The sequence below is a fragment of the Thunnus thynnus genome, chromosome 5 (assembly GCF_963924715.1).
Source record: "Thunnus thynnus chromosome 5, fThuThy2.1, whole genome shotgun sequence".
NCBI lineage: Eukaryota > Metazoa > Chordata > Actinopteri > Scombriformes > Scombridae > Thunnus > Thunnus thynnus.
Genome location: NC_089521.1, coordinates 4859620 through 4871937, shown reverse-complemented (window position 1 = coordinate 4871937; position 12318 = coordinate 4859620). Strand labels below are relative to the sequence as shown.

General features: G+C 38.3%; 1 protein-coding gene across 3 annotated transcripts in view; it reads left to right on the top strand.

Annotated features, from left to right (window-relative positions):
* nlrc5 (NLR family, CARD domain containing 5) overlaps nt 1-12318 on the top strand; it is a 34410-nt gene that overhangs the window by 13565 nt on the left and 8527 nt on the right. For all 3 annotated transcript variants that reach the window (XM_067588803.1, XM_067588801.1, XM_067588800.1), the window contains exons 14-37: nt 1508-1591; nt 2335-2418; nt 2598-2681; nt 2805-2894; nt 3042-3092; nt 3216-3245; nt 4794-4877; nt 5957-6040; nt 6319-6408; nt 6638-6718; nt 6976-7059; nt 7637-7720; nt 8068-8157; nt 8414-8461; nt 8559-8588; nt 8707-8790; nt 8870-8953; nt 9513-9602; nt 9789-9848; nt 10412-10495; nt 10607-10690; nt 11161-11250; nt 11402-11467; nt 11913-11996. In XM_067588803.1, the coding sequence (XP_067444904.1) occupies nt 1508-1591; nt 2335-2418; nt 2598-2681; nt 2805-2894; nt 3042-3092; nt 3216-3245; nt 4794-4877; nt 5957-6040; nt 6319-6408; nt 6638-6718; nt 6976-7059; nt 7637-7720; nt 8068-8157; nt 8414-8461; nt 8559-8588; nt 8707-8790; nt 8870-8953; nt 9513-9602; nt 9789-9848; nt 10412-10495; nt 10607-10690; nt 11161-11250; nt 11402-11467; nt 11913-11996 (1824 nt within the window). The remainder of the gene's footprint in view (nt 1-1507; nt 1592-2334; nt 2419-2597; nt 2682-2804; nt 2895-3041; nt 3093-3215; nt 3246-4793; nt 4878-5956; nt 6041-6318; nt 6409-6637; nt 6719-6975; nt 7060-7636; nt 7721-8067; nt 8158-8413; nt 8462-8558; nt 8589-8706; nt 8791-8869; nt 8954-9512; nt 9603-9788; nt 9849-10411; nt 10496-10606; nt 10691-11160; nt 11251-11401; nt 11468-11912; nt 11997-12318) is intronic.

Sequence of the window (12318 nt, the reverse complement as noted above, 5' to 3'; positions counted from 1 at the left end):
TGAAGAACTATTTTTATGGCCAGAGACGTGGTGTGCTTTCAGGGCAGTTGAAAACTGCTGTTGGAGAGGTTGGTGTTGATGGTGTTGAGCTGTCATGAATCTGAACACCTGTGTTTAGCCTTTGGACATTTAGAAAGCTGTTGCACAGCCTCCGGAAAGAGCTGTTGCTTTGCCTTTGACATTCCTCAGCCACCTGTCCCACTTACTGTGTAACTGACCGCAGCTCTTAGTCTCTTGCTGTGTCCCTGTCAGTCTGTCTGTAACAAGTAGACATGCAGTAGCCGGGACTCAAGTACAATAACAAGGGTAGGCAGGATGACAACTGACCTGATGACAACCTTTAAAGGTTATGAAGAGTTAATTTGCAGAGACACATATTTCCATTTTTAGTCATTTTCATAAATCCTGTTTTTTTTTATTGTGCATTCAAGATAATATCAATCAAACTGCAACTGGGTGGTTTTGATTAAGTAAAAAATAACTCAACAAAATACAGGTAACTTACAAAATTAAATTTTATTTAAATTCAAAGTTTTTTGGGAGGCAAAGGCAGATAACTCCAACAGTGTTTTTTTTGTTGTTGGTTTTTTTTCAAAAATAGATAACTCCACATTTCATGTTTCAGAGTCAAACAATGCCATATAATGGATATTAAGTTTAATTAATACTATAAGTGTAATTTTACAGTATTCCATTTAGTATTCAGTGTAACTCCATATTTCATGTTACATATTGTTACTCAGTGTTTCACAGTATTCAGTGTTTCAGTTTCGAGTATTTCACAGTATTCAGTTTAACTCAGTCCTCCATATCACTCGGCGTAGCGCAGCGTATTTTCAGTTTTTAGTATTTCAGTGTTTTCAGTTTTACTTTATGCCCTGAAGTTGGTAACATCACAGGCTCTTCAGTTTTGTCCAAATGATCCATCGTTAAAGATAACTTTAAGCCAAAGTTACACCGAAATTTGCTTTCAGACAGCACATCTCCTGCTGGACATAGTTGCTGCCATATTGCGTCACCTGACCTGAATACCGTGTGCTGATTTGCTGAATAGTTTTATCGGTTCCGTTCAAGAACAGCACTGCAGTTTAACATTCTCTTCTGTAAAACATGAACTTGCAATGCATTGACAATGGACAATAACATCTTTGTGACAAAACATATTTAGGGCTCAGAATGTGCTATGTGTTATAATAACTCACGACAGTCAGTTCATTTTTTTAAAGGATGGTGTTTTTTTAGTTTTTGCAAATTAACTCTTCATATTTAATCAGAACAACTCAAAAACATTCATCAAACCTTCATAAGCCGAAATCAACTCAAACCTAAGTACAGCTAGAAGCTGTCCAAAGTGAAACAGATCAGGACACAGACTGAACTGCAAACATAACAAACAGATTCTATCAGTAAACACACTGAAGCTCTTGTTTGTAAGCTCAACAGAGTCCCGACATCTTGTTTCACTGTAAGTAATACACACCCTTCAACACTTTTTTTTTTTTTTCAGTTTTCGTAGCCGCAGATATGGTGACAAGTTTGCTGAGAAGTTGTCTTCCATTTTGCCTGAATTCCCAACCTTGAGAAAACTAGAGTAAGTTTGTCATTTTTGCTTCTCTTTTCCTGCTGTATTTTCCTCTCACTGTCTTTCACAGTCTGTGTTTCAAGTCTCTCTATAATTCAGTCACAGTGAAATGGAGCAATCATAAGAGAGACTTAAACCAAATCCTTCAGATTTGATTGGACCACTAAAAGGTGGGCGTGGCTTGGTAAATACAGTGCGATACAGAGCCGTAGGGGATTGTTGGCGTCCACACGCACCACCTTCACCTGTGTTGTTAGATCAGGAGGAAGAGACAGAGAAAAGAATAAATGAGACCTCAGCTACATTCATTTGGAAATGAAAACAAAGTTTTTACCAGCTGATAACAAACAGACACCTACATCTGTGGTATTGCTCTGCAAGCTACTATGACTACTACAAGTGGTTAGCTAGTCGCCCAAAATCACATTTGATTGAATACATTTTTGTATATATTTTTGTGTATGTATGCCCCTGAGTTCAAGATGAGTCATCAGACATACAAAATTGTTTTACAGAAAGAGAAAACAGGGATTTTAATATAAAAATACTACAACTGATAGTATTGATTTTTATTATATATTACTGATTTACATATAATATACAACTGATTCTTACATACTATATTTGGCATTAAAGAGATAACTGAACAATTAACACAGGTACACATGATTAGTACTTGAAAATGTACTTTTTTATTTCACTGTGTCTTTAACACCCATAGAACAAATTTCGACTTATTTTGTCTTCTTAAGGTTTTGTGGTGCCAGCCTGACTGCTGTAGGAGCAGCTAGTTTGGCTTCTGCTCTCCAGAGCTGTCCAGATATCACTGAAATCAAGTATGTTTGCTATTTATTTATACAGTTTATCTAATTACACTGCTACAATTACTGTAGAGCTCTTCAGTTCTTTGGAAATGTGTAAACAGTGTGCAGGGTTGCTGAAACCTAATACCTTTGGATATAGGTCTATAATATGACACCAAACTCATTTTGTTGGCCATGTTTTTGCATTGCAGTCTGGTTGACAACAACTTGAAAGATGAAGGGATTAATCACATAGCTGATATCTTTACCAAACTACCAAGACTGCTCTCTGTAATGTAAGTTTCTACTTCTGATGCCAGTGCTTATTTTCTCAATCACCACAACACAGTATCTCAAGATGTTGCAGAATTTTTGTTGGTCTTGTGCATAAGAGTCATGTGTGTGTGTGTGATCTGCAGGCTCGGTCGAAACAACACCTCTCTGGAAGCAGTGGACATCCTCATAGGGAAAATGTCTTCATGTTTGAACATCCAACATATTTATGCAGAGTAAGACCACACAAAAAAATGTAGTCTACCAAACTTACCCTATCGACTTCATAGCAATTATGTAGAAGTAAATAAAGTGAAAAGCAAGCAGGTACATTTTTAATACAATTGTTATACAGGAATAGAATTTTTTTTTTCTTTTTGCAGTGGTATGAAAGACATTAGAGTAACTTTCTCCCAAAGCTCTGATATGAACAGGTGAGTTTTTTTTATTAGATAAGGACAGTAAATACAAACCATACAGTTTGTCTGTATGAACAACAGTGTCACCAAACAAATACTGCATTCACAGAAATCCCTATTTATGTTTCCTCTCTGCAGTCATGAAAGCAAGTCTGAACGAACAATCAGGTAAGACGTTAGACAATAACATAAGTTATGACTATAATTATGGATCTGTGAGACCGAACAATGACCGTCACCATGGTCTTTACCTTGAATGATGCCATCCTTTTACCTATCCTTGAGACCTCATGTCAACAAAGTCATGTGACTGACCTTAGGAGGCTTGGCTCACCGTCTATAAGATCTTCTGGGTGAACACGCCTCCTCCTCTTGCCTGGAACACCTCAACCCGTTCTGAGTGACAAGAGATGGTGACGGTCATCATTCGGTCTCATAGATCCATAGTTATAGCCATGACTTATGATCTATTTTGACCTCACTCAGACTGTCACCACAGTCCTTACCTTGGATGACTAGTACCATCAGTTTTGCGAGGAACAGAAGTCTCTATCCCCTCACATCCTCACCCAGCAGCCGAGAGCAGAGTGGCGGAACCCAACGGTGCAGGGGAGGCCACATTGACTCTTTAAAATCTAGAAAATCTACAGGGGGCACTCCATGCTGCTGCAAAGATTTCTGAAAGATTAACCCTTTTAAAGTGGCCCAAGAAGGGGCTACACTTCTGGTGGAGTGAGCTACCAGAGTACCTTGGACTGGGAGGTTCTGCCTAGAATAGGCCTTAGAGATCATGTTAACAATCCAAGGGGATAAACACTGTTTAAACATAGGGAGCCCCTATTTTTAATTATTGAAACAGACAAATAACTGAGAGTGTGAGCACCTCAGAGACTGAGTGCTTGCGATATAAGCCCTTAGTACCCTCACTGGACACAAAGTAAGCAGGCCTACTTCCCCCTGTGGGAGAGCCAGATGGAGTAGAAATGCACTGATCTCAACCAGAGGGTTTACCACTTTAGACGAAAATGAAGGATTCAGCCAGAGAGACACGCTTGTGTTATCAGCCTTCCATCTCCAGTATTCCTCACTTACAGACAGAGCAACCAACAAATTGCTATCAACGATAGTGGAACATAGGAAGGGAAAAAACCATGTACAATCCTCAGGAACATAAAGCATCTGCACCACAATGACGGATTGTTGATTGCGGCGTCCCAAACAGACACATCTTACCTACAGTTCTCGGATGAGGCAAGTAAAGCAAAGAGAAGGAGGCGTGTTCACACTGATGCTCTTATAGACGACAAACCAAGCCTCCTAAAGTTAGTCACATGATTTTGTTGACATAAGGTCTTGAGGATGGGTAGAAGGATGGCATCATTCAAGGACTGTGGTGACAGTCTGAGTGAAGTCGAATAGATCTCTGTTATCAAATGTTGACTACTTTCCAGATCTTTACTTATATAGACAGTTTCTTCAAATAACTTTGCTTCTGCTTTTAAGTGAAATGGCTATTAGCACAGTGTCTGAACCATGACTTACTACTACTTACTTACAACTGCTGTATTATTGAGTTTATGCCTAAACAGCATCTAATTCATATGTTGATTTACATAAATAAATCAACCAGATAAATCATAAGTAAATGTAATACAATTTTTTATTGTTGATGTTTTCTATCATTGCTTTGAATCTTTTGGTACCATTTTTCTCCAGCTTGTTGAACCAGAAATGGAGCAAGGCTGAGATGAAAAGATTTGCAAAATCGTTGGCATGTTGCCCCACCCTGTCTGTCCTGGAGTAAGTAACCCTAAATACAGCTCTTCAAATGTGGCAAAACCACATCCCCACCAATAACACAGCACACAAAAACAGAATATTATGGTACTAAATGTCTTGGCCCAGGATGTGCTTCGGGTTATTTCCCTTGCGTTTCTCTATTCCCCTGTTTCCTGCTTTCCCCTGTGTTTCCTGTTTTCCCCTGTCTGTATGTGTGCGTACGTGGTGTGGGTGTGGCTTCCTTCCTTGGCACTCTCTGACTCCCTCCTGATTGTGGCTCATTCACCTCACCTGACCAGCCTGCACATCTGCCTTCCATCAACTCAACTGTATATCTACTGTGGTCGTTGTTTTATCTACTACAGTAGTAGTCTCTCCCTCTTGGCTGCTCTGCAATAACTTATTCAAACTTATTCCGTGTGTTGTTTGCATTACCTGTACTTACCATGTTTCCTTGTGCTTCCGGGATCACTACTCTCCGGTCACCCTGCTTGCTTACTAAACCCTAAGCTTATTCCGAGCCAGCAATGCTCACTCCCTCTTCTGCCTGTCTTGCTCAGCTCAACTCTACCATCCAGCATTGCCTCTCTAGCTTCTGCCTTGCCTGTCATCCCCATTCCCCCTTATTCCTACAATAACCCCCTTTTTTATATTACTTAATTACATTGTCTGCATTTGGGTCCACCTTCACTTATCATAACACTAAATGCAGTTATTGACTCAACACTTTCACATTGCAAGTACTTAATGTCAGTAGTTAGAAGTAGTGGTAGACTTTGTTTCTTTTTGTGTGAGTCACAGTAGTTTATCAGTGGATTTGATGTCGATTTCAATGGGCCATCACTTCCTTTCTTGTCAGCAAAGCAAGGCTCCCCACAACTGACATTTTGCATGTTATCATCAGACACTCATCAGACACTCAGCACTATCATTTCCCACTGCTCATCAGAGTGGATACTCTGGTCTCTGTATCAGTCATTTGTAACTCATGATGTGTCACTGATCATGCATATAGTATATTTGTGCATATCAAATGCTAATGATGTTCTGCGTGTGACTGTGTGTGTGTGTGTGTGTGTGTGTGTGTGTGTGCACCCTAGTCTGTCTGGAGGCCAGTGGGATGTGGAAACTGTGAAGACATTGACTCAGTTTTTGCCCAAGTTCAGTGTCACCAAAAAGATCATGTAAGGCTGACTTCAATTATTTATACTGTGGCATTTCTTACACCAAACTACCCATCACAAAGCATATGATATAAGACTGACAGACTTTCTTCTATACATTATGCAATTTAGAGCCACATACTATACATATAACTTTTAATTATGAAAGTAATCAATACATTTAGTGCACCATTTAATTTTTTTGTGGTCAGGAATAAGCACAAAAACAGTGTTCAGCATCTATAAGAAATAAGCTGCAAACAGCAGCAGTTTGTTGATGTCCTCATGTCTCTTCTCAGTGCGAATAACAGCTGCTCTTCAGTGGAGGGTTTAGTGGTTCTGACTGCTCTGCTGTCTGGTTGTCCTGCTGTGATGGAGCTTCATATCAGGTACAAACACACTTGTAATGTATGGTGCATACTATAAATGCACACATGCACACACACACAATTGTTGCAGGCACTTTTAGACATTTTTTACCAACAAATTCATATTTAGTAATACCCAGCAACATGTTCATTTTATTAGTTAGCGTCCAATTTTCATTGTTTACTACACTCTACTTTGTTATGAAACACTGGGTACATTCACAAATATGTATGTTTCTGTGTGTTTCAGACTACAGAGCCCTGTCCAGGTGTCTGTGTTATTCTCTGAAGGGAGACAACAACCTGCAAATGAAATATCTAAAACACTTTGGTATGTATTACATTATAGTCACAATGAAACAACATTTTGAGAGCTTCCTGTTGCAACATGATGTTGGGATGGGATTTAACAGAAAGATCATTCAAAAGTGTTTTTCATTGCATAGTAGTGAGTGAAACATGTTCTACACTTCCACAGATATGAGAGATTCCACCGATGTAGATAATGTTAATGATATTACTGGATCCTGATCTTACTGGTGAGAGTGGTTATGATGATGGTAACCATGATGTTATTGTCTCTGTCAGTCTCAGCTGCTGTGGTCTGCTGCCTGCTAGTCTGCAGAAAGTGTGCAAGAGTTTGGGAACCTCTTCTGATCTCACACTGCTGGAGTAAGATACACAATCAGAAACAATATTTACATTTAGTATTTACTAGCCTGTATAGATGATGTGGAAGTTGCTAATTTATGAGCATTGACAATATGAGTTTTATCCATCTCTCAGTAGACCTCTGTTTATGTTCTTCACTTCACTCTATTTGCCTAAATAAGTCTCTAGGTGTAATAGGAGCTTTATGAACTGTGAACATCTAAATTTATATTGTCCATGCCAGTTCCTTCTGGATGAATCTGCCCACACAAACTTTAAATTTACATTTGCAGATTATTGTTACCTTTTTTTTATCTTGCATACTAAACTAAGATCACATTCCATATACATATCAGTCCGCTGCTGAAATATGTTTTGTTAGTCATGGTGGCCAAAATTCGGAACCTATGTGTCTTCATGTTAAATTCAGACGTGGCCTTGAATTATAAAAGGATGTCTTGTGGTTTATTCATATTTTTTGCATCCCCAGTTGACTTAGTAGTTCCTTTGTTTTGGCAGCTACTTTGTACTTCATACATACGTACATGTGTCATTCTTACTTCTGACACTATTTTTACCCCATATTCTTGTCTGTCAGTCTGTCCAGTAACTGTTTAGGCGACAAAGGTCTAAGGAAACTGTTGGATGTCCTGCCTTGTCTCAGCAACATCCAAGAAATCAAGTAAGACTCACGTACAAAAAAAATATCCTCAAAGCAGTTATAAAAAAATATGAAACTTAACAGGTGCTTTATAATGCAAAAATGTATATTTATTAAGTATGTACTAAAAATGTATGATGAGCATAAAGTAAGAATGAGCAGAAGTTGTGTGTGTGCCATAGCTTTTTGTCTGAGATAGGAGGAAGGGACAGATGGTATGTTGGCAAAAGCATGACTATTATTTTCTCACAAAACAGGTTCCAAACAAAATGTGCCAACTCTGGCAGCTACTGTGTTTACCCCGGGGCAATATCCAGGATAAATGATGCCCTCCCCCAAGTCTCATTGTGTTTGTGTGTGTTTTTCAGTGCCAGTAACAATGGCATCAGCATGGAGGGAGTGGTGATGCTGGCTGGTGCTTTGTGCTCCTATAACAACTTAACACAAATTCACATCAGGTACTCTTTGTTTTGTATTTTAGGCATTTAATGATTTTAGTCGAGCAGCAGCAGAATAAGCACTGTCGCCAACGAGGCAACAGCTTACAGTTGCTGCCTTTATGCCTTCATGCTTGTTTATAAAATACAAGTATATATACAACTGACATTTGGACAGAAATGAATGGATTGAGGAGACAGTGTCCTATTATAAACTATAAACTGACATTAAAAAGTGCAAAATGTTAATCTTATGGTGTGTTGTTGGTTTCCACAGTGATGGAGGCAGAGAGCAGGTGATCCTGAAGTTCTGCCCTGACAAAAGGTAGAAAATCTGCATCTGTGATAACCTCCTAGATACCACTGTTTGCATTTTCATTTCTCGGTTAATAAGCAAATTCTATTCTCTTCCTCTTTTTCAGCGATGACAAACAGCAGCTGAAGATGTTCAGGTACAGTAAGCTGATAAAGAGTTGGAGGAAAAACACACATTTGACATGTTTTTTCTACACTTTACAAGTCATTACTTCAGGATTGAAGTGCATGAAAATATCCTCTTTTATGTTGTAGGATAAACAACAGCAACCTGCTGCCAACTGATGTAACCATGCTGTGCAGGAGATTGGTCCACTGTCGCTCCCATTTGGAGTTAGAGTAAGTTTAATTATTGTATATCCATACAAATATTATCTTATGAACAGGTAGACATTTATATACCATGATGTTGTGCCAGTTTGTCTAACAGCTCATTGAGAGACGAAGCTATTGAGAATCTGCTTAAAGTCCTGCCCAAGATGGCGTCACTGCAGAGACTCAAGTAAGACCCACACACATGCACAGTGTGGATGGTTTGTGTGTGAGAGGGTGTTTTTTATTATGTGGATTGAAATAATCCCTGATGGGAGTATTAACAGGAATCCTACACATAAATAATAAAAGAATGTGTACTGTGTGAATATTTAAAATAATACTGATATGTATTGTTAGTTATTGTGATTTAAAAATATATGCAGATGATGGCACTATGCAGAAAAATCTGTGGCATACACACAGAGATGTGACCAGATATAATTACCAGTTCTAAGAAAGATCTGTACAAGGATGTGTACAGAGTATGAGTCATCTGTGGGTTAGGGTTAGGTTATCTGATATGCAATACTGAACTCCTCAGGGGTCACGATATATGAGGAAGTCTGTTGCAGCAATTACAAAAACAAACTGTTACACTACATGAGAGGTGATTTCACAAAATGTTTTCATAGTACATTTAGAGCCAGGAGCCTTAAAAGTATTAAAACTAGCTTTTATTTTGGCCGCTGTGATGTCATTACATTCTTGCTTAATCTGAATCATCCCTATTCTCTCTTCCTCCTCAGTGTCACCCACAGTATCATATCCACAACTGGAGCATTGACGTTGGTCAGTTGTTTGACTGACAGTCAGCGAGTCACAGCAGTGGAGCTCAGGCACGACACTTTCCTGTGTTGCATTTATCAAGAAATCTAACTTGACACGTTTGAAAATCAAAGTCTAACTCATTTCTGTATCCAGGCACTCTTGAGTAATTATAATAAATATGTGCCCGTCATAGTTTTCTACATTTTTGTCACTGAACATGTTTATGTTAAATACTGCTTTGAACTCTTCTCCAGGCCTCAGAGTGAATCCTTCGTTCATTTTGGCGGAGTGAAAACAGAACAAGCCAGCTGCAGGTCTGTGATCAGCAACTGACATTTTTTTAGAGTGTACTGACTTGTGCAACTAAAAAAACTGGTTTTGTGGTTGTCGTGTCAGACAGCTCAGTTTTCCATTTGTCTAACCAATCATTTTATGTGTGGCATATCAGATCTAGCTTCTTAAGTTTCTCTTTCAGTATGACTGGCAGTGTTCAGTATGAGCATAAGCAATCTCAGCATGGGCGGAAACTGCTGTTTACCACAACTGAAGGCAGAACAGGGCAGCACATTTACAGGAATGGTGTAATGAACATCTTCCATCTGAGTTTTCATTTTAGAATCTAGTGGAAAAAGATATAACGTATAATACATTTTTTCTAAAATAAAAGGAACATAATGTCACTGAAAGTCTTCCAAACAGAAGGGGATTATTACATGCATGTGAAGTGCGGTTTAGTCTGCATGTAATGTGACCTGCCTCTCTTAATCGGCACAAACTAAGGGACTACTTTTTCAGCAGAAGAAGAGTAAACACAACATAACTGACTGTGACCTCATGTTGGACTACTTTCAGTCTGTCTGGTTGTATGTGCACACAGGTTAACTCGTTTCAGCCTGAACAGTGACAACGTGCAGAGACTGTTTGAGATCCTACAGCAGGGTCCCCAACTGTCTGACTTGGAGTACGAGCCACACACACACACCATGTATCCCACTACATACTCTATTTACTAGTATGAATCACTCACTCACTGTTGGCATTAATGCTGAGCTATTCTCTCTAATGACTGCAGTTTATCAAGTAACCAGCTGGATGATGAAGGAGTGAAACGTTTGGTGGATTCTCTACCTAATCTTAAAATCACCAGATATGTCAAGTAAGATACATGTTGTGAAATATTGTTCCATATTCATTTGTAGCTGCTGTGTAGAACAACATAAAGTAAAAAGAAAATACAGTTTTAATGAAGTCCTTGTAAAAACTTTTTGTCCTTTTACTGTAAATTAGAACCAGATATTAGACTGATATATTTTCAGCAGATATTGGCTCGGGTGCATTACATATTCATATTTTTATGTTTTTTGTATTTTTATTTGTGATTTTTGTGTATAAAGATTTAATTTCCAGTAAAAATGAAAACTGCATTAATATTAAATGTTTATTTCAAAAAGGAAAATCAAAAAAATGTTTTATATTCCCAAATATCAATATCAGTATCAACCTCAAATTTCTTTATAGATACATAGATATAGTGCTGGAAAATGGTTGGTAGTAATGTAACATATATGATAGTGATTAACTGTAGAATAACACTTTTATGGTTCTTACATGTTTCTTCCTCTGCAGTCTGAACAACAACAGCCTGACCCAGCAGGGGTTGTTGGATGTGGCCAGCGCACTGTGTACCTGTGACAACGTCTCTCGTGTAGAAGTCAGGTGAGTCTGTGCACTGAGTGAACGAATTACTAAAAGAAAACAATTAAAGTAATGTTGGAAGCATTAAAAACTGTAATAACAAATTAAATATTCACCGCCGTCGTACTATCCTTGGACTTGACTTTCTGATTCTAATTCTGTCTGCTGATAGTTTGGGGGCTGAGAAGAGGTGTCTCATCTGGTTCGGACAATATGGAGATTGTGAAAAAACTCTGAGGTATGTCAAGAATCCAAAATCCTAAAAGTAGAAGCACATAAAAGGAAACAGTAAATACATACAGAGATACATGTGTTCACACATAATTACGACTTCTTATGAATCCACAAGTAAAAATAACTAGCATGGCATTGTGGTGAGGCTTTCTGGTTGATTCAAAACTTAAACCTCACACAACTTCCACATTACCACTATGACCCTTTTATGTGTGGAGTGAGGTATGTGAGGTATTCCTGATCTTGTGCCCTATTTAACAAAAGCCATCACTAAGCCGTAGAACAATTTCAATATATTGATAATAATAATTCAAATAGGTGTTCCTGTGGTAGTTTGGATTGGCATCCTTTACCTGTTGCAGTCTGTATGTAGTTTACAGGCAGTACAGTATAGTAATAGTACCTTTGACCTCTCTCTCTCTCCCCCCGTCTTTTCTGCCTCTCTTCAGCGTCAGAGAGAGTAGTTTGGAACGTGACCATCTGGTCAGATTAGCAGAGATCGTATCTAAGTGTCCCGGTCTCACCAAACTGGAGTAAGTATGTCCATCCTCAGACCGTTTCTGAAGCTTAGAAACAGACTTGATATTCATGTATTTCTTTAAATAAAAATGTAATTGTTTTTTAATGTGTGTCTGTGGCCCCACAAGTTCATGAAAACTCTTCTTTCTGCAATATGTAAAAACTGTAGTTTTGGTGATTTTAATAGTTTAATATCTGTTGAAGGATAACTTTTGTGAAGATTAAAAGGAAAATTCTCCGTCTTGTGAAACTTTCACAAAGCATATTGGATAAATTAAAAAATGCAAAAGGGTAAAGACTAAAAGATCTGTAATCAAAATGTTGAACTCGATGTTA